The 23,595-nt window shown below is 35.0% G+C and overlaps 1 protein-coding gene across 3 annotated transcripts in view; it reads right to left on the bottom strand.

Moving 5' to 3' along the window:
- Positions 1–23,595, bottom strand: part of USP34 (ubiquitin specific peptidase 34) — a 225,087-nt gene that overhangs the window by 124,384 nt on the left and 77,108 nt on the right. For all 3 annotated transcript variants that reach the window (XR_010662332.1, XM_065929087.1, XM_065929088.1), the window contains exons 9-15: positions 16,416–16,497; positions 16,239–16,331; positions 3,786–3,911; positions 3,474–3,603; positions 2,788–2,823; positions 2,294–2,424; positions 1,411–2,018 (exon numbers count right to left, since the gene is read on the bottom strand). Coding sequence is in view for 2 of the 3 variants with exons in the window: in XM_065929087.1 (XP_065785159.1) it covers positions 1,411–2,018; positions 2,294–2,424; positions 2,788–2,823; positions 3,474–3,603; positions 3,786–3,911; positions 16,239–16,331; positions 16,416–16,497 (1,206 nt within the window). In the remaining variant the exon portion in view is untranslated. The remainder of the gene's footprint in view (positions 1–1,410; positions 2,019–2,293; positions 2,425–2,787; positions 2,824–3,473; positions 3,604–3,785; positions 3,912–16,238; positions 16,332–16,415; positions 16,498–23,595) is intronic.

Here is a 23,595-nt window from a genome sequence, read left to right as displayed (position 1 = left end):
GGAGCAACTAAGCCCATGCACCACAACAACTGAGCCTGTGCTCCAGGCCAGGAGCTGCAACTACTGAGCCCACATGCCACAACTACTGAAGCTAGCACGCCCGAGAGCCTGTGCTCCACAATAAAGAGAAACCACTGCAATGAGAAGCCTGCACACCACAACTAACCCAACTAACCCTAACTTCTCCCTAACCTTAACCCTAACCCTAATTAGGGTTAGGGAGAAAGTCTGCACAGCAACAAAGACCCAGCACAGCCAAAAATAAATATATGAATAAAATAAAAAAGAAACATTACCATATACTCATATGGGATAAAGATTCAAGAACCAAAAAGCAAAGGAAATAAAGTAGGAATATGTATGCATATGTAATTCTCCCAAACAACCATCTTAAATTCTGAAAGGCCTGGCAAATAGTCAGGTCTAAGAAAAATTCTGATAAACCACTCATCCCTATTTTATCATTAACTCAAATATTACTACTTTTAATGACAATAATAACAAATAGTAAGTTATTATTTATTAAGCTCTGATTATGTGCCAATCATATTAGCCCATGAGCCCATGAGACAGGTATTATTATTCCTATTGCATACACAAGAAAATGTTGTTGAAAGAACAAATGACTACTCTGCCTAATACTGTAACACTACTAAGTGACAGAATCACTATTAAACACAATGGGTGTATTTCACAGATGATCAAAAAGCTTTATGCTGAGGCTTTAACCTTACTGATATCCTAAAAATGGAATGTGCATAAAATTCCCCTTTTCATGATCATACTTTAATGAAGTTTCCACAAGCAATTTTTTTTATTACTTTTAGGCAAGTATAACAAGGAGTTGAAGATCTAAATCTGTACTTCCTATACAACAGTCACTAGCCATCTGTGGCCCCTGCACATGGAAAAAGTGGCTGGTCTAAACAGAATATGTTAGCAGTAGTAAATATACACAGATTATTGAAAATTTAGCATTACAAAAAAAGAATGTTTGTTAATAATTTTACACTGATGACATGGATATTACTGCTTTAAATAAAATTTACAATTAAAAATCAATCTTTTCTGTTTTATCTTGCTTTTTTATATGTGCCCATTGGAAAGTTAAAAATTAGGACTTTCCTGGCAGTCCAGTGGTTAAGACTCCATGCTTCCACCACAGGGGATCGCAGGTCTGATCCCCGATTGGGAAACTAAGATCCCTCAAGCTGCACAATGCAGCCATAAACCATTAAGGAAAGAAAAATAAAGAAAATTAAAAATTACATATCTGAAACATGCATTTGTAGCTTACATTATATTCCTATTGGACAGCACTGATGTAGAATTTATCACAACTGAATAAATAGAGCCTATAATTAACTCCCTGAAGAAACCGTAAGCTGTTTTATTTTTAGGTGGACTTACCCATCATGGTGGTGGTGGTGGTGGTGATGGTGGTGATGCTGTGGACCTATAAACTGCCGACAATTAAATAATTCATTCCCAATAGCCTCCCCAAGAAAGTCCCCAGTGCGTGTAATACAAGATTCCTGAGATGCTTGTGCTATATGAGCAGCATTCATTTCCCCCGAAATATCATGTTCCGGGTCTTCAGAGTGTGAACAGGCATCTAGCATTCGTATTCGATTATCTACTGCTGGCATTGACTCAGTATTAAAAACCAGGTCCTTTCCTGTTCCATTGTTTGTCCCACTTCTTTCTGATGGGCCTTGGGAGTCCCCTAAGCAAATGCCTGCTTGACTTTCTAACTTCCTGTTCCGAAGATCCGTACCACAACTGCTTTTAGGAGGATTATGACCATGATCATCATCTTCATCTTCTTCTTTCAGGGCTTCAATATCTGCAATGTCTTCTGACTGTAACTCACTGCCAGGGCTCCCTGCTGACTGGCTTGCATGGCTAGAATTCACCTCATTGCTAGATCCATCACTATGTCCACTGCTGCTACCAGGACCACTACTTCCATCTTCACCACTGTTGGCAGTTTCATCAGAACTTCCCTGCATGGATTCCTACATTTAGAAATGAAGATTTAAATAAATATTTAAGGCAGTAAGAAATGACATTAACACACTATACTTTTTAAAAAGACTGCCACAGTACTGACATTATTTCCTTGAACAATATAAAATGGAATTAAAAACTCAAAGAAAAGTAAAGAACTTAAATGATACTAATAAGATAGGAGAGGCCCTAACAGGTCTCAAGTTTACATTCCCAGTTCAAAGAATAAACATAGCACAAACCCAAAAAACTCTACATGGGGAGGCAAAAAGATTTTTCATACCTCTGTATCTGAAAGTCGCTGTTGCACATGTTTGGTTCTATTAATAAGTTGCTCATCCATTTCAATGTCACTGCCTCCACTTTGATGGGTATCACTGTTATCACTGCTTTGAGGACTGGCTGCAGGTGACCCTATATTAAAACGATGGGGTTTTTTTTTTTTACTTCTTACTTGTATTAATATGGATCTATCAGAATGTCATAATCCTTTGATTCTCTGACATACCAAAGCTTCATGCCAAGTAGCCAAAAACATAATCTGGAAATATGTTAACACTTGCCAATTATTTCTAAAGAAAATATACATGATTTCAATTAGAAGTCAAGACACTAACGATTTAAACAAAAAGGGTAAGACCGATAACTAGTAAGGATTTACATCTCCTGCACAAAATGAACTTCAGGACTCTGATACACATATATAAAATCAATTAACTCAATCATCAAAATAAAACTACAAGTCATCTTGCCATACATTTCTAAGACTCAACTTACAAGGTGATGGTGCAGCTCTTCTGAGCTCTTCTTCCTCTGAAGGAAAAGGAAAAACAGGACGGAGATACTCTAAGTGACTGAATTTCTTTGGGACATGTATCAGTTGTTCTTATTACATAAACAACAAGATATAGGTAGGGAAACCTGCAATAATATAAGACCCCACCATTTGCCACAGTAGCTGTGGGAGCCTGCACAGAAAAGCCTAAGGAAAGAGTAGTATATGATGTCAGGAGACAAAAAAGAGGGGTAATGTTGGTAAAGTTTTAGAAAACCCTAGAAAGCTATACGTGTACAAGCACACACAAAACACCTAAAATGACAGAAAAGTGTGAAGTAGAAAACATGAAAAGATAAATGTATCATTATGTTCTATTCTCAAAACTATATCTAAAACAAAGCATGTTGACTGCTTTCTAACTTAAATTTCTAGAGATTTTATGAAACGGTTTTTTTAAGGGAAGAATATCAATGAAAGAAGATCCAATAACTACTTAAACTTCATTGCTATTACTTGAACAGTATACCAAAAGCATGAGCTCACTCCAATTTATTAACCTTTTCACAACACCAACAGCTCTGATTTCAAAATTGAGATTAAACTTAAACTAATTTGCAGGAACTACTTCACATTTGAGTTAAAAACTAGGGACAACTCACTTCAAATTACATTATACTTTACGAACCTTTCTTATTTCCGATGGGAAGATTAGTGTTTAATAAAGATGCAAAAGAACTCTGTTTAGATAGCTGGGCCTTAGCTGCTAGAGCATTATTCCATAGTGCTTTGATTAACATCGATGCCAAGTACAATGTCTTAAAAAAAGAGAAGTTGAAATTAGAGGTTTTAGGAAACATTGTAACAAATTTAATACCCTTTTGCTTAAATGAAATACCAACAGTAATAAACTACAAGTTAAATTATGTGAATAACAAATAAATTTTCACTTAAGAAACTTAACAAAAAACAAAATTTCATTATGGTTTGAATCAATTACCTGTTCAGTATGAACACTTGGCTCAAGAGCTGAGACCAGATTAAGAAGATGTCTAAGTGGTACTGGATCCAAATTCTTGATGAGTGAAGGAAATAAGTCATGTATATATCGACTACAATGTTTCAACTAGAAAATAAAAGTAATGACAATAGTCAAATATAATGATACTGCATAAGTAAATAAGCTGATAGCAAAAAAGTTGTATAAGTTTAAAAGCGAACAAAGTGGCTGGTATGCTAAGATGTTTAATACTAGAAAATATTACTAAATTAACAAATATTATAAGGAACAGTACATAAAATTGTGAAAACAAAATTACACTTTAGCATAACTTCACCTTATCCAAGCAAACCACAAGCGCAACTTTTTAACCTCAAGAGAGAGGCTCACAGTAAGTGATTTGTAAGTTCCAAGTATAAAAAGAATTCCAATTTAGGAATGTATCACTAATATACAAACAAATAGCAAACTAAAATGCAGGAAATAAAAAACAAAATAAATTACTATTAGGAGAGAAAACCAAATAAATATTATTTTTTAAGTGTATAGTGGGCCCTTGAACAACACAGGTTTGAACTGTGTGGTTATACAAGGTTGGTTTTTTCTCCCACTAATAATGCTATGTTCCACAGATACAGAACTACAGATACTGTGGAACGTTGACTGTAAAGTTATACATACACTTTTGACTGTGCAGAGGGCTGACACCTCTAAACCTCATGTTGATCAAAGATCAACTGGATTATTTTTCTTATATTAAGTGGTTATAAAGTACTTCTATAACATGTTCATTATTAAAAGAGTACAAAACAGAAGCCCCATTATAGTCAAAGACTACATAATATAAACTAGGAAAGTCTCCTTTGTTACACTAAACAGAATTAGGTAAATATGAGAGAAAATATAATTTTTAAAAAGATATGACTACTAAATATTACAATGTCAGTAAAATAAGCATGTTATATAGCTACAAGGCTGCTAACTGCTAAATCAAGATATGCCACAAATATGACTAGGCCAGAAATACTCAATTTCAGGACTCCAAAAGTAAAACATATTCTATTTATCTTCAATACACTGAAAGTCTATTAGAAAATGTAGATTCTTCTATTCTTAAACACTGACTTTCATATTTTTCAGGTGTAAATCATGTAACTTTCCTATACTGCATTGTCTTTTCAAGGTAAATATGTACAACCTAATGTTGAAACAGAGGTAAAATAAAATAACATTGGAAAAAGTCCTCTATGGTGAGGTGACTTTTAATAAATTACTCTATTTACCTCAATATACTATTTGATTCAACAGTGTTTACTTACACAATTTCAATACTTTAAGACCAAAACATCATTAGATTTTGAGAAGTGAATCGTCAGTTATTAGTCTGCCCATTTTACAGATTTTACCTAAGAATATTAGTTTTAATATATTAACACTGTAATTAAGACTGTACTAAGTTTATACTTGCTTTATGTCAACAAGTAACTGTTACATTTATACCGTTCCTAATTAAAATGTGATTTAAAAACATTCTGTGCAATAAACATGATTTGTGACAACTTAAATGATTAATAAAATGGGATTTTCATAATAGATATAATTTTGATTATTTTTAAATAATAAAGACCCTTAAAAGATAATTACATAATCCTGTAGCTGAGGCAAAAGACACATAAGGTTCTTTACAAGATGCACATTATGAAAACACATCCAAAAAGTGAGGAGAAAATATTAAGATTGACAGCTTTAGTTACTGGTAAAAATAGCAGTGTGGAGCTGGTTCACAGACTCTTCACTAGTTATTGAAAAGAAAAGAGAGGAAAAGGATGTCATGGAAGATGGTAGGGCAGAAAGTGCCAGGAATCCATCTCCGTACCTAAAAAGCAACTGTACTACAGAAAACTCTGATAGAACTATTCCGAAACTCTGCAGCTGCAAATCTGAACTCTTACGTTCCCAAAGGAAAACTTGGTTGCTACACTGTTGTTAATGCTGGCCGTTTTCAGCCTTCAGAGTGATAGCAGCTTCCCGTTTCCCAGTCCTTGACGCTGTGGCAAGAAGCTGTGGGGACAGCAATGTGACACTGGTACAGTTTGTTGGCGCCATGGGTGGGCAATAATGATCTTGTGCTCCAAATAATAAATTTCTGTGTTCTGAACTTGGATCACTACATCGGATGGCTGAGGTGTACGTTAACTGCCATTGTTTCAACCCAAATAAGGTGAAGTGTCTACTGGAAGAATTAAAGGAGCCACACCAGGATGTTTTTTTTTTCCTTTTGAAGTTCAGCAAAGAATGCATGTGTAGAAGAATTTAGAAAGGTACTACACATTGTCAGGGAAAGACACAGGCTCAGAAGAAAACCTGAAAAGGTCATAAAGATTCACGTTAGACTGATCATTAGCCCAAAAACAACCAGCAGAGAACAAACTCTGAAAAATGAAGAGAATCTCTTTTCCAAAGTTACCATATTGTAAAATTCACACTGTTTACAACCAAAAGAAAAAAAAAAGAAAACCAACACAAAATATAAAAAGAAACAGGAAAAGATGGCACCTTCAAATGAATAAAATAAATCAACACAAAACTACCATCATTCATAGAATGCAAATTCAAAGAAATTACTAGACAAAAGATCCTGAAACATTCTAATGTTAAAAGAGTTAAAGGAAAAGGGTGAAGACAGGAAAATATTGCCTGAACAAAATGAGAATATCATTAAAGACATAAATCATAAAAAGGAGCCAAAAGAGAAATGCTAAAAAGTAAAATAACTGAAATAAAAAATATACTACAGAACCTCAAAAGCAGATCTGAGCAAGCAGAACAATAAACAAACTTGAAAAAAGGAAAACTGAAATTACTGAGTCTAAAGAATAGAAAAAGAATGAAGAAGAGTGAACAGAGCCTAAGGGACCTGTGGAACACCATCCAGTCTACCAATATAATCGTTGTAGAAATTTCACAGGAAAAAAAAAAAAAAAAGTACACAATGTCTATTTAAAGACTAATGGCAAAAAGCTTCTCAACTTGACACAAGTTGGCAAATTCAAAATTTTCAACAAACTCCTAGTAAGAGCTGAGTTACCCCAAGATATATTATTATATCTTTGCTAAAAGTCAAAGGCAATAAAATAACCATGAAACCAAGAAAAGAAAATGCTGACATTCCACTGCATAGAAGGAAATTTATTAAATGTAAACTTTAAAAGATCTCATTATCAACAACCTAACTTTACCACTTAGGAACTAGAAAAATAATAAACTAAACCCAAAACTAAAAGAAGGAAAATAACAAAGACTAGGACAAAGATAATAAAATACAGATTAGGAAAACAACTTTTAAAAATAAATAAAACCAGAACTTCCCTGGTGGTCCAGTGGTTAAGAATCTGTCTTCCAATGCAAGGGATACAGGTTCAATCCCCAGTCAGGGAACTAGATCCCGCAGGCTCACGTGCTGCAACTAAGGATCTCACATGCTGCAACTAAGATCCATGCAGCCAAACAAATATATATATATTTTTTTTTAATTAACAAAACCAAGAGCTGGTTCTTCTAAACAAGTAATAAACTTTTTGCTAAATAAAAATAATTTTTAAAAATAAAAAGAGGAGAAATGTAAATAGCTAAAATCTGACAGTGGAGTACTACTACCAAATTTAAAGGTTAAAAAAAAAAATGAAAGAAAATACCATGGACACTGTATGCCAAAAAACTGCTTACAAATTACCTAAACTGACTCAAGAAGCAATGAAAAATGTCTCTTTTAACAAGAGAATGGGTCAGTAATCAATCTCCCAAAGTACATTTTAAAATATATGGTTTAACTAGTGAATTCTACCAAACATTTAAAGAAAAATTATCACCAATCCTTCTCAAACACTTCCCCTAAACTGAAGACAATTAACTACTTTACTCATTCTATGAGACTAGCACTAACCCAATACCAAAATTTTCTTAAGAAAAGAAAATGACAGAGCAGTATCTCTTTTAATAATACAAAAAGTCCTTCACAAAATACTAGCAAATCAAATACAACCACATAGTAAAAAAACTTTTACCAGGACCAAATGAGATTTACTTCAGGAATACAAGGCTAGTTCAAAAAGAAAATTAATTACTGTAACACAGCATATTAATAGAAAGAAGGAAAAAAGCCATATAATCTCAACTGACACAGAAAAGGCATCTGACAAAAATCCAACACCCTCTCATGATAAAAACTCTCAGAACTTTTAAGAAGCTGCTGCTGCTGCTGCTGCTAAGTCGTTTCAGTCGTGTCTGACTCTGTGCAACCCCATAGACGGCAGCCTACCAGGCTCCTCCATCCCTGGGATTCTTCAGGCAAGAACACTGGAGTGGGTTGCCATTGTCTTCTCCTCATTTTGAGAAGAAAAACTCCTGAACATGATAAAGGTTATTTATAAATTCCACAACTAACATCATAGCCAGTACCCAATGACTGAAAAAATTTCCCCTACGATCAGGAACAAGACAGTGACGCTCACATACACGACAGCCATTCAACAGTACATAGAAATACCAGCCACAGATATCAGACCACAAAAATAAATAAATCAATTAAAAAATGAAAATACATTGGAAAGAAGATGTAAAACTACTCATAATGACATGATTTTATATAGAGAAAAGGAAGTAGTGCTAAAAGCAGATTCAAAGTTACACACTACACTGAACTGAGTACAAGCTCAACAAGCAAAATTCAGCTATTTCTCTGCAACAGCAATCAATTTTACATATGTAAACTGTGGAAAACTCTTAAAGAGATGGGAATACCAGACCACCTGACCTGCCTCTTGAGAAATCTGTATGCAGGTCAGGAAGCAACAGTTATAACTGGACATGGAACAACAGACTGGTTCCAAACAGGGAAAGGAGTACATCAAGGCTGTATATTGTCACCGTGCTTATTTAACTTATATGCAGAGTACATCATGAGAAATGCTGGGCTGGATGAAGCACAAGCTGGAATCAAATTGCCGGGAGAAGTATCAATAACCTCAGATATGCAAATGATACCACTCTTATGGCAGAAAGTGAAGAATAACTAAACAGCCTCTTGATGAAAGTGAAAGAGGAGAGTGAAAAAGTTGGCTTATAACTCAAGATTCAGAAAACTAAGATCATAGCATCCGGTCCCATCACTTCATGGTAAACAGATGGGGAAGCAATGGAAACAGTAACAAGATTTTATTTTCTTGGCCTCCATAATCACTGAAGATGTTGACTGCAGCCACGAAATTAAAAGACGCTTGCTCCTTTGAAGAAAAGTTATGACCAACCTAGACAGCATACTAAAAAGCAGAGACATTACTTTGCCAACAAAGGTCTGTCTAGTTAAAGCTACGTTTTTTCCAGTAGTCATGTATGAATCGGAGAGTTGGACCATAAAGAAAGCTGAGCGCTGAAGAACTGATGCTTTTGAATTGTGGTGTTGGAGAAGACTCTTGAGAGTCCCTTGGACTGCAAGGAGATTCAACCAATCCATCCTAAAGGAAATCAGTTCTGAATATTCACTGGAAGGACTAATGCTGAAGCTGAAACTCCAACACTTTGGCTACCTGAAGCGAAGAACTGACTCACTGGACTGAAGGCTGGAGGAGAAGGGGATGACAGAGGATGAGATGGTTGGACGGCATCACCGATTTGATGGACATGAGTTTAAGTAAACTCCAGAAGTTGGTGATGGACAAGGAGGCCTGGCAAGCACAGTCCACGGGGTCACAAAGAGTTGGACACAACGGAATGACTGAATAGAACTGAACTGTTAACATAATGAACCCTAAAAAGCTCTATTTAGTAAAATAAGCTGCCACAAATACTGTATGATTCCACCAAAATGAGGTACCTAGAATAGTCAAATTCATAAAGATATAATGTAGAAGAAAGGAAATCAAAAGTTCCCTGAGAGATGGGAAGAAGGAATAGAGAGTTATTGTTTAATATGTACAGAGTCTTCATTGGAGGTGATGTCAAAGTTTTGTATACAGGTTAAGTGATGGTTAAAAAACAACATTTGAGTGTATTCAATGCCACTGAACTGTACATTTACAAATGGCTAAAATGGTAAATTAATGGTTTGTTATGTTGTACGTATTTGTACCACAATAAAAAAATTTTAAATAAAATACTTGTTAAAGGCCATCAACCAAAAATTCAAAACAAGTTAGAAAGAAAAAAACCCTCTGGGACTTCCCTGATGGTCCAATGGCTAAAACTTTGCACTCCCCTCAGGGGTCCCAGGTTCGATCCCTGGTCAGGAAACTAGATCCCACATGCCCCAACTAAGAGTTTGCATGCTGCAACTAAAAAAGATTCCACATGCTGCAGCAAGATCAAAGATTCCAAGTGTCTCAACTAAGACACAGTTCAGTCAAATGAATAAATGAAAAAATATTTGAAAAAAAAAAAAACCCTCATGGGATTAATGAACACCTACAAAACAACATGAGAAAAATTCTGACAACAAAGAATGATGGGATATATAGTAAATATTCTTTTTAATATTAAAAATAAAAGTTGTTCAGAAAACAAAGGACTACTCTTCATATATACTACACAGTTCTTACGGAAAGCTAGAGTGGCTCAGTGTATGATATTCAATCAAACGCTTCAAGTACAGAGATCAGACATCTCAAGTATGTGGAAACCAAGAATAAAATACCCACAAGTTCCTCTTCAGAGATGATGGAGAAAATAATCCAGAGGACATAACTGCCAGTTGACTTTTGAGCTGAAACTGAGCAAAGAGAGGTACCTCACTTCCTCCCCTGTCATTGGAATATACACTCTGCCTGCCTGCTACTCCTTAAGCGGGAACTATTCCAAGGTTATAGTAATTGTGCCTAAACCCAGTTAAGACCTCACTTATAAACTTGTAAGATTTGGCAGGCGAGTGCCGAGATCTACTCATCTTGCAGCCACTGAAGACAAGCCTCTTAACTTCCCTTGCTTTTAAACCTGCCACCTACCAATCTGGAGTGATCTCCACCTCTTTCGTTCTCTCAGACCACTGTGTATAAAGGCCAGTTTATAAACCAACAAAGTAAAACAAAAGTCTACTCCGTGAAAGTCACAAAAATAAGCCCAAATTAACTCGAATAAAGGAACAAGGAAAACAGGAATGAGGAAAAAGGATTTGTGGTAAATCATATACCTAAATACAAAATTAATATGAAACAATTGTGGTAATTATGGTTCACTTAAAAGTTGCATAACTTGATTAAATATAAATAACATAATAAAAACTACAAAGTGGAAAATGAGAAGAGAAAAATGATGAGAATTTCCTCATCTTCCATAAAGGAAACTCATTCATTACTGTATTTTAGAATGAAAAGAAACAAACCCACAAAGAAATGAGAATCAGTAACAGATAAGAGAGGCTTCCCTGGTAGCTCAGTGGTAAAGAACCTGCCTGCCAATGCAAGAGATGAGGGTTCGATCCTGGGGTTGAGAAGATCCCCTGGAGAAGGAAATGGCAACCTGCTCCAATATTCTTGCCTGCAAAATCTCATGGACAGAGGAACCTGGTGGGCTACAGTCCATAGGTTTGCAAAGAGTCAGACAAAACTGAGTGAGGATCAAGGCAGAGAGAGAAAGCTACAGCTCAGAATATTTGTGAGTGAGCTGCAGAGGAGATGGGTCTATCTCTGCAGTGTAACTGGAAAATTTTGAGTTTATTTGAGCACCAGATTTGATGAACAGCAGGAATGATACATGGACATTAAATCCTGTTTTCCCATTTCCAGAAGTCCATTTAAGAGTTCTAATGGAAAAATATTTCACAACACCTGAAAGTACTAAGATCTCTTACCAGTCGTCTACCTTAAATATGAACAACAAAGGAAATACCCAACAACACAAAAAAAGAATATAGTATAGACAAGAGGTTTGAATATATAGTACAAGAAGGAACCATTATTCATATAAACAGCTCCTAAAATAGGCATAAATGAACAGAATTCAAATCATAAGATGTAACACAATGACAGATATTGCAGTGGTCAGATTATATCTGAAGTACAATCATAACTTCACATGCTGACAGTATGCAGTCTCAAAAAGCAGCAGTTTAAATGTGTATACAAATATACAAGCAGAAGCTAATAACCAATGGAGTATATATCAGTGTTTCTAAAATTAGTCATCACATATTCCCTTTGAGAACCTGATGAGAAGTATGAACTATTGCCCTTCAAAATGTACATACTGCACAACTGAATCAGATGATATTTAAATTCTAAGACCTAAGAAATGTTCCTTCTGCCACTGAGACATAAAAATCTATCCCCAAAAAGCTATTAGCTGCATTTTAAGACAAAATTATCATCTCAGTAAGTTACAAAAGTCTATATACAAGTTATATAAATCTATATAAAAGTTACATAAATCTATATACAAGTTCTTCAAATTTGGAAAGCATTTAATGATAAATTCCAACACAGTAGAAAGATTCTGAAGTTTACCTTTTTATGTCCTATGACTACAAGATTTTATATGAAAGGATATGAATAGAGATGTAGAGAGGTAACTCAAATCAGAATAGTAAGTAATTTTAAATGGTACAGAAAGTCACTTAAATGTCAAAATGTTTACCGTAACTTTATATACAACTTTTTATATTTATTGAAAAATTAGTAAACACATGTAAAATTTTTCAAGTTTACATAAACGTAGGCAAAACCTCCCACCTAATCAGGCCACTTCCCCAAAAGCAAACGTATTAAAATTTCTTGTGTGTTTTTCCAAAATTGTTCCAGACACTCACAAGTACAAAGAGTACATATACATGTATGTACATTCTCTTTTTACCACTGTTTTAATACACAGTGGGAGAATACACTGGGTACTTGCTATTTCTCTTAATAAAAGATTTACTACCATATTATTTGTGAGGTTAAGCAAGACCAATTAAAAAAAAAATATATATATATATATCTTGGAGGTCATTCCACATGAGCAAACTATATCAAGTTCAGTTCTTCTCATGGCCTCAAACATTCTACCAGATGGCTTTCCCAAAGTTCATTTAGTCCCACAGTGACAGACATTCATGGCCTACTAGCGCAGTCAATGGTATATCAAACATTTTCATGTACATGTATTTAGAAGACAAGTAACTAGAAAGAGAACTGCTATGTTGTTCTCCTGAAGTTACACCACACTCTGGCCAACAGAGCGTATTGTCAACTATAAGGAGAACTAACTACTAGTATGTGAAAATGGTCAAGTGTTAGCTGAATTTGCATTTAATTATAATCAAAGATAAGCATTTCTCAAATATTTATAAAGCACTTTACACTTTTTTTCTATTTCCCATATGTCACCCTTATCTCTTTTCTCCTTGGATTCCAACAGAAGAGTTTTGATACAAATAATGAAAAAAATTAGCAGCCAATCCAATTGTTACTGGGTGAAGTGTGTGTATGTATGCGTATCAAGTGTGCAAAGTGATTTCAAAAACTTACTCCAGAGGGAAGGAAAAAAGACTCAGGCAAGACCCTATGAAAACAACCAACCAAACCTAAACAACCTGTAACCTGATGTCTGTTATAGTTGGTGCTCAAACAGAAGAACTCAAAATGTAAAAACTCCTGATAAGTTGAAATCTGTGGTACAGCCAAAAGTTAAGCAGTAACAAATCACAGAAATACTCAAATAAAATGATCTTTCAAATATATTTGTTTCATCTCATTAAACTATCCTTTATTATAAATATTTTAAGTTATTTCCAACTATATTACAGATTATGCCAGAATTTTTTAATTTCCTTATTAGGTAAATTCCTTATTAGGTAAATTCAAATTTTTGCCAGGATAAAATGCTAGAAGTCTTAATACACAGTATCAATTAAAATGTGATGAACTTCAGTTTCAATAAACAATGCTTCACTACTCCTAGTTACTTATTCTGTATTACTTATATATCATTGTTCTCATATTTTGTCTTGCTATGAATAAAATTAAAAATCAAAAATTTGAAAAAGCTTAAGTATATCAAAAGTTTATGTATATATGTTGTGATCATTAAGAATATGGATTAAACAAAAATATAATGGATGAAAGCAAGTATAAGGGGAGAAACGGCTATTTTATTAGCAATAATATATAAAATTAAAACCCTTTAAGAATGAACTTAACATATGGTAAAGTCTATATACAAGTAACTCTGAAATGCCGAAAGATACAAAATGGCATATAACAACTTGGATAAGACACTACTTTATAAAACAATCATTGAAATAAACAATGAAAATAGTATTTTTAAAGAGTAGGTCAATACTAAAACTTACATGAAAAAATAAGTGAGACACAGATTCTTTAAAAAATATATAAAGGATCAGCTTTGCCAGATATTAAGAAATGTTACACAGACACAAGGTGAAAAAAGAAAAGACATGAGTATAAAAGCAGGGACTAACAAATGTTTTCTCGATGCACCAGACAGTAAATATTTTAGGATTACAGGTGATACATTCTCTGTAACAGATACTGTATTCTGCCACTGCAGTGTGGAAGCAGCCACAGACAATATGAAAATGAACAGGCAAAGCCATGGGGCAAACAAACTATTTACAAGCCCACAGGCTGTAACTTTACCAATCCCTGGTATACAGATCATGACTATATACACAAACAGGTCAGTCTACAAAGTTCAGAAACTGACCCAGTCAAGATAAAACTAGTGTCTCAAATCAGTGAGGAGAAGAATTACTTAACAAATGGAATGGGGACAACACAACCAAAAATTGGGAGGGGAAATATTGGGTATGTATATGATAAATTCCTAATGGATCGAAGATTAAAAAACAAAATTGAAACAAAATGTACAGAAAGTAACTAAAGGTGAATTTTGTTGTAATCTTGAAATGCATTTCAAACCATAACACAAAAGCCACAGGCCACAAAAACTTCAACCACAAGTCTGAAACCACATACTTGAAACTCAACTGCAAAAACCACCTGAATTAAGCAAGGAGACATCAAAGCAGAATGTAGTCATAACTCCTAACAGACAACAAGTCCAATTTCATTGATATATAAAGATCTCCTACAAAAAAAAGTAAAGCAACTGATAAACGGCAAAGAATATAAACATTCCCAAAAAAGGAAACAAGAAGGGTACTTAAGTACAAGATTTTCAACCTGATTCACACGAAAGAAATCCAAATTTAAAACATCAATGATAACACTTTTCACTCACTAGTTTAGCAAATAAAAAGGAGTTTAAGAATACAACTAATTGAGGAGGGTAAGGATAAGGACTTCCTTTCACTTAAACGTGAAAAGATAAGGAACGATGCTGAAGTTGAAGCTTCAATACTTTGACCATTTGTCGCGAAGAGCCCACTCACTGGAAAAGACCTTGATGCTGCAAAAGATTGAAGACAAAAGGAGAAAAGCATGGCAGAGGATGAGATGATTAGATAGCATCACCAACTCAATGGACATGCATGTATTTGAGCAAACTCTGAGAGACAGAGGAGAGTGAAGCCTGGCATGCCTCAGTCCATGGGATTACAAACAGTCAGGCACGACTTAGCAACTTAACAGCGAAAGGTCAAAGTGGCACTATCACACCATGAGCTACCGTAAGTAAACCACACATGAACTTTAACATGACAATTCTACTTCCAAGTAGGAATTTATCCTACATAATGGTTTTGCACTTGGACGAAATGACTGTAAATAGGTTACCTGTTGTGGCACTCTTTGTAATGGAAAAGATTAGAAAAAGATAGTGCCTATGAACAAGAATTGGTTAAATAAACTATGGTACATGCACATAATGAAACACTATACAGTCCTTAAAAAATTAAGTGCTTTATGTTACTTGTGTGGAATAATAATCTCCAGGACAAAATGTTAAGTGAAAAAAAATCAAGTCCATTTAGTATGATACATCTGTGGAAAACAGAACAAGGAAAGAAAAATGTTTACTGTTTACAATTAGAAATTTATACAGAAAATTTATGATGCACCTGAGAGGTAAGGAACTGCATGCATTAGAGACTGGAAGAAAGGGGAAAATGTATAGCATATCTTTTTTGAAAAGGTATCAATTTTTTGAAATTTAAACCATATGGATATGAGCCTATTCAAAAATTAAATTAAAAAAGAAGATAATATAATAGAAAAGAAACATAAGAATACAAAGTTAAGGACAGAAGCACTGATTGTATAAATGGTAATAATAGGAAAATGTCTCTTAATAAACCAAGAACCTATAACTGACTAGCTCTCACTTCCTTTAATTATACCACTTGTATAGTAAGATAAGACACGGATTCACAGATTTGATCCCCAATTTTTCCCATGCCTTGGTTTCTTTAGCTACAAAATGATAACAGAATTCACCTTATAAGGGGATAAGCACTTAGAACATAAAATAAGGAAGTGTTTAATAAATGTAAGCTGTTGATATTACCTGTGCAGCAGCCCAAATGCAGTCAATATGCTGAGTACTCAGTCGCCCTTCAGCTGCCAAAAAATTCAAAATCACTTGGCACTGTTTGATAATCTGGGAAAGAAAACCTTATTATAGTTAATTTTTTAAAACCTTCTCTCTCAATAGAGCAGATAAGTCATATAAAAGTCCACAAACCTCAATATGTAAATTTGGTCCAAATATATGCTCTACCACATTGTTGCTTATAAGCCAGTCTGCAAGTTCTTTTGCAATGGACCTAAAGTCAAATAAAAAAAACAGTTTATACATTTCAAAAACTATTGGTATCATTCTGTCCCATGTCTAAAAGTAAACTCAGGTGAAAACCCAAAACTGCTCACATACAAATTATAAGTGTTAGTGTGTTAGTCGCTCAGTCATGGCCAACTCTTTGCGACCCCATGGACTGCAGCTCACCAGGCTCCTGTGTCCATAAGATTTTCCAGGCAAAGATATTGGAGTATAAAGAAGTGACTATATACAATTAACTGTTAATAGTACTACAAAGAGTAACTGAAACAGAAGTCAAGAAATGATATTACTACCTAAATTTATGAACAAACAAACAAAAAATTCTGAGAAGTTAGGCTAACTAATACCAGGTATATAGGGGAGAATACCAAGGGTAACACCCAGAAAGCAATGCATTTTCTGACTCAAAGATCATGCCTTCCCATTATTTCCACAGTAGACACTGAAGCATTCAGGGAAGGTTTTCCCATAGGTCTGCTATAGCTGGGCTTCCCTGGTGACTCAGTGATAAAAGAATCTGCCCGCCAATGCAGGAGATGCTGATTCAATCCCTGGGTTGGGAAGATTCCCCTGGAGAAGGAAATGGCAATCCACTCCACTATTCTAGCCTGGGAAATCCCATGGACAGAGAAGCCTGGTGGGCTACACAGTCCATGGAGTCACAAAAAGCCAGACATGTATGAGTGATCAAGCACGAGCCACTATGAGTAGATATCATAAAAGTAGGTTACCAAAGCGGGGGGTGGGGGTGGGGGTGGGTAGGAAAAGAAGACTATCCAAGCCAAACTGTAACTCCCCTGCCTGATACTCAAAAAGGTTCTGTTAAAGAGTCGGGTATCAACTGACTGTTCAGAACACTTGGCTACACTTATCATGAACAATTCACCCTTCATTTCAAAATGTGAGCTTTTTATTTCTAAACAGGTTTAGATTTTCCTTCATTTTTGGAAAAGAGCTATCAACTCTCTTTTAGAGTACTAAATCACTGGCACAGAAATTAAACTGTTATGTAGTCGGCCAAGTTCCTCTATCCATGGATTCTCCAGACAAGAATATTGGAGTGGGCAGCCACTCACTTCTCCAGGGGATCTCCTCAACCCAGGGATCGAACCCAAGTTTCTTGCATTGTAGGCAGATTCTTTACTGACTGAGCCACCAGGGAAGCCCAACAATACATAGTGTCAGTTTATCAGTTAATTTGTCTTTTACAGCTTTAAGATATGTGTGAAACACAATAAACTGAATATATTTAAAGTATATAGTTCAGTGAACTCAAGCTTACATATACATCTATATGTATATACACATATATATATTACATAGCATATATATACATATATATTACATAGCACTGTCAGGATAACAAACCCATCAACCCAAAAAGTTTCTTTATGCCACTTTATCTTTTCTCAGCTCCCACACCCACTACCCAGACAATCAGTGATCTGCTTTGTTATTAGTTTTCATTTTCTAGAATTTCATGTAAATAGAACATACAGCATGTAACTTTTTATAATTTAATTTTTTTTCACTCAGCATAATCCATTTTCCTTCATTGTCATTAACCCATTGGTTTTTTTTTCAAGTTTGGGCAAATATGATTAAAGCTGCTATAAGCACCCATGTGCAAATTTTTGTGTGGATATAAGTTTTCAAATTCTTTGGGTAAATGCCAGGGAACAAGACAGCTGGATCATATGGTTATGCTGAGTTTTGTAAGAAACCATGAAACTGTCTTCCAAAGTAGCTGTACCTTCTTGCATTCCCACTAGTGATGAATGAGTGCTCCTGCTGCTTTACTCTTTGTCAGCATCTGGTGTTATCAGTGTTGAGGATTTTGACTATTCCAATAGGTGTGTAGTAGAATCTCATTGTTGTTTTCATTTGCATCTCCCTGATGTATGCATGTGCTCATGTGCTATCCATGTATCTTCCTTGGTGTAGTTGTGTGCTAAAGTCAGCGTATTTTTAATCTGATTGCTCATTTTCTTACTGTTAAATTTTTAAGAGTTCTTTGTATATTTTGGATAACAATTCTTTATCAGATGTCTTTTGCAAATGTTTTCCCCTGTCTATGGCTTGTCTTCTCATTCTCTTGACACTGTCTTTCGCAGAGCAGTTTTTTTAAAGAAGTCCAGCTTACCAATTCATGGATCATGGTGTTGTATTCAAAAGGCCACCACCATAGCCTAGGTCATTTAGGTTCTTTCCTATATTATCTTTTAGGAGTTTTCTAGTTTTGCATCCTATGTTTAGGTGTGTGATTCATTTTGAATTAACTTTGGTAAAGAGTGTGAGATCTACATCTAAATTTTTTTTCCCACATGGTTGTTCAATTATTTCAGTACTATTTGTTGGAAATTCTATCTCTGCTACATTGTACTGTCTTGGCACCTTTGTCAAATATCAGCTGACTGTATTTACATGGGCCTATTTATGAGCATGTATTCTGTTCCACTGATCTATCTGTTCTATCACCAAAACTGCACTGTTTTGATCACTGTAAATTTAGAGTAACTGTTTTAAGGTGGGTAATGTCAGTCCTCCAACCTTCCAATACAATGCTGAAAAGCAGTGGTGAGAAGGGATACCCTTTCTTTGTTCCTGATCTTAGTGGAAAAACTTTGACCTTCACATCATTAAGTATGGTGTCAGCAGTAGGAGGTTTTGCAGATGTCCTTTATCAGGTTGATGAAGTTCCCTTCTGTGCCTAATTTACTGAGAGTTTTTATCATGAATGGTAAAGTCTGACTTTGCCAAATTTTGACTTTACATTAGTTGACTTTGAAATGCTGCACCAGCCTTAAACACCTGAGATAAATTTTACTTGGCTATGGTGTATCATTCTTTTTATACCTTGTTGGATTCAATTTGCTAATATTTCCTAAGGGTTTTTACATGTATGTTCATGAGAAATACTGGTCTGTAGTTTCCTTTTCTTATGATGTTTTTGCCTGATTTTGCTATTAAGGTAATGCTGGCCTCAATGAGAAAGGCTTCCTTCTGCTCTCTTATGAGAGAAACTATAGAGAACTGATATAATTTCTTCCTTAAATATTTGGTTAATTTTACTAGTGAACCCACCTGGGCCTGGTACTTGTTTGGGAAAGTTATTAATTGTTGATTCACTTTAATTGATCCAGGCCCTTTCAAATTGTTTTAAAAAATTTTTAAATGGTTACCACAGAAGAACACCTAATGAAAAAAGTAGTGTTACATATACTGTGGGTAGAAGAAAATAGCTTTCAAAATAGGATGTGTAGTGAAAAGATCCCAAGTTCTTTCAATAACATAAATTATACACAGAAAAACTGGGAAGAAATGAACAATTCCTATTCTTGTTTATCCACAAAAGAATTATTTTTAATTTAAAAATTATTATAAATATTTTTAAAAGAAGCTATGAATTAGACGTGTGGCCTCAAAGGGTAAAACATTAAAATAAAACTACTAGTGGTATATTTTACCTATTTCTGAGTAGGCTGACAGAAGCTATGATCCACAAATCAACTCCATGATTTAACATAGAAACTAAAAATAATTCTTTCAGTTTCTTGAAAAACATTCAAAGTAAGTGTAAAATTGGACAACATTATTAATAACAACCATTCAGGACCCTGGAAACACACACACAACTGGGACTCTCATAAGGACTAAGGGGAGCAGAAAGAAAATTTGAAGAAATTATGGTCAAACATCCCAAATTTGAAGAAAAATGTTCATCTACACATTCAAGAACCATAGTAAACCTTGCAGCTCAGTTGGTAAAGAATCTGCCTGCAGTACAGGAGACCCAGGTTCGATCCCTGGGTTGGGAAGATCCCCTGAAGAAGGAAACGGCAACCCATTCCAGTATCCTTGCCTGGAAAACCTCATGGACAGAGGAGCCTGGTAGGCTGCAGTCCATGGGGTCACAAAGAGTCAGGCACGACTGAGCAACTAACACTTACTTATTTAAGATAAGCACAAGGATATCAACACCCAGAGACACCACAATCAAATTTTTAAAAGCCAACGACCAACAGAAAAATCTTAAAAACAGCAAAAAAAACAAACAACAAAAAACAAAAAAAACACGTACAGAAGAACTACAATAAGATTAGCAGCAGACTTTTTATCAGAAAATACAGCTATTCTGAAGCAGTGTTCCTATATTTTATAGAATTGTTATTAATCTGAAGTAGACAGTAATAAAGATGCATACTGTAACCCATAAAGCAACCACTAATTTTTAAAGTATAAAAAAATAGAATTAAAATGGTATACAGTTGGCTCTCTGTATCCACAGATTCTGCATCCATAGATGCAAAACGAAAGAGGATCAAAAATATTTCTTAAAAAAATTCCAGGAAGTTCCAAAACGCAAAAGCTGAACTTGCCACATGCTGACAACTATTTACATAACACTTACATTTTGGTATCCTCGGGTGGTCTAGAACCAATTCCCAACACATACCAAGAGACAACTATACTACTATATACACTACAAAATAAGGCAGTAAAGGAGAAACAGAAAAAAAATTTTAATTAAGACATAAAATAACCAAAAGCAAAATGGCAGGCATAGCTCCAACTATACAGTGACTGAATTAAATAATACAATCATAAGAGAGTACTGTTAAGAGTACATTTGGTCGGCTTTTTTTCCCAATCCAACCAAATGCTGTCATCAAGAGATGTATGTTAGATCCAAAAATACAAACAGGTTGAAAGTAAGAGGATGGAAAAAGAGTAAACATAATAAAGTTACACTGGCTATACTAACATCAAACGAAATGAACTAAGCCAAATGTTGTTGTTGTTGTTGTTGTTATTGTTTTTTCCAAATATTGTTTTAAAGAGACAAAGAGGGACATTTTAGGATGATGAAAGTATGAAATTATCAACATAACATAGTAACTATAAACAGAGTGTACCCAACAAAATGTTCTAAAGTACATGCAGCCAAAACCAACAAAAACTGAGACAGAACAGCCAATTCTCATCACCCCTGGTAGTTGTATCTTACAATGTCACTGCACTGAGTTAGCTAATACTGAACCCCTGAATGTTTTTTTTAGATTACTATTACCCACTGCTTTAATGAATAAAAAGAACATGTTATTAGCATCAAGTGCTTCCTAGAGTGGGTTCTCTTTAAAAGAATGACTCAGTGCAATAATGTTCCTCACTGGTTAGACTGACTTAAAGACGACAGGACTCTGATTAAATGCAAACCTCACATAGTAACATTAAGTACACAATTTGGTCTACAGTTCATTTGCAGAACTTCTTCAAAGAAATATTGTTTCACAAAACTAATATTTGTTTGAAGTTTCCACTTCAGTCAGAACAATGCAAGGGAGACTTTTCCCTTTACGTAAAACTGTCATCATAAAAAGTTCATCAACATCCTTCCCCTTCCCCATTCCCTCCGGAAAAGGAGACATGGCTCTCATTTAAGTGTTACCATGTTGTTTTCTTTGATCCTCTTTTTCTTAAAACTTTTTATAATTGAGGTAAAACTGACAAATAACATTATTAGTTCCAAATGCACAACATGATGAGTCAATATTTGTATATATAGCTAAATGATTGTTAGAGTAAATCTAGTTAACATCCACTATGATAGTGTTACAAAATTTTTTTTTTCCTTTCTGATGAGGACTTTTAAGATCTACTCTAACAATTTTCAAATATGCAATACAGTATTATTAACTATAGCCACCATGCTATACATTACCATTCCCATAACTTACTTATTTTGTAACTAGACATTTGTACCTTTTGACCTCCCTCACCTCTTCTGCCCTCCTCTGACCTCCACACCTCTAACAACTACCAATATATTCTACCTTTGAGCTAAGGGTTTTTGGTTTTTACAGTCTGTATATAAATGAGACCATATGATATCTTTCTGACTTATTTCACTTAGTATAATGCCCTCAAGGCCCATCCACGTTACCATAAATGGCAAAATTTCATTCTTTTTATGGGTGAATAGTATTCCATTGTATATTCTATTTCACCATAGAATTGAAAGAACAAATAAATACAGTCAATTCTCATTTTTTACTCATGGTAACTCAATGCTATAAAATACCTGCACTGAATAAACTCATACTGAACTCCTGAATATCAAATTCTAAAAAAAAAAAAAGAACTTCTTTTCAGATTCTATTTTCGTTTTACAAAAGAGAAAATGAGCTTCTAAGTGTTCAGTCAGATGGCTCAGTTCAGTTCAGCTGCTCAGTCGTGTCCGAATCTTTGCAACCCCATGGACTGCAGCACACCAGGCCTCCCTGTCAATCACCAACTCCCCGAGTTATTCAAACTCATGTCCATCAAATAGAGGATGCCATCCAATAATCTCATCCTCTGTCGTCCCCTTCTCCCCCTGACTTCAATCTTTACCACCATCAGGGTCTCTTCAAATGAGTCAGCTCTTCCCATCAGGTGACCAAAGTATTGGAGTTTCAGCTTCAGCATCAGTCCTTCCAATGAATATTCAGGCATAATTTTCTTTAGGATGGACTGGTTGAATCTCCTTGCAGTCCAAGGGACTCTGAAAAGTCTCCAACACCACAGTTCAAAAGCATCAATTCTTTGGTGCTCGGCTTTCTTTATAGTCCAACTCTCACATCCACACATGACTACTGCCCCAATATTAAGTACTAGACGTGAGACTCATATCCCTCCAACTGGCCCAGAGTCACAGCTTCTTGCACTATACTGCATGGCCTCCTACCACTTCCATCCCTTGGTCCTTTCTGAACCAGTGCTAAAACAAGAAAACAGAGCATCACCTTACATGACTTCAGCTGGGAATGTGCATGTTGGGAGACTTTCTTATTGCTCTATGCTTTTCAGCAAGACTGTGAAGAACCACAAGTACTGATTTAGGGGTTACAAACAAACTGTAGCACACAGGCAAATTAATAAAAACAGAATCCACAAAATGAGAATAAACTGCAGTCAGAGACTTCAATGTACTACTTTTAATAACAGACTGGAACAAGTAGATAAGAAATCAACAAGGATACTGAAGACAAACATTACAAATTCTCTAGACCTAAGAGATACCTATAGAACATTCCATACAACA

The sequence above is a fragment of the Muntiacus reevesi genome, chromosome 3 (genome assembly GCF_963930625.1).
Source record: "Muntiacus reevesi chromosome 3, mMunRee1.1, whole genome shotgun sequence".
Classification (NCBI taxonomy): Eukaryota; Metazoa; Chordata; class Mammalia; order Artiodactyla; family Cervidae; genus Muntiacus; species Muntiacus reevesi.
Note: the sequence above shows the minus strand (reverse complement) of the source record. Positions and strands in the feature narration are given on the sequence as shown.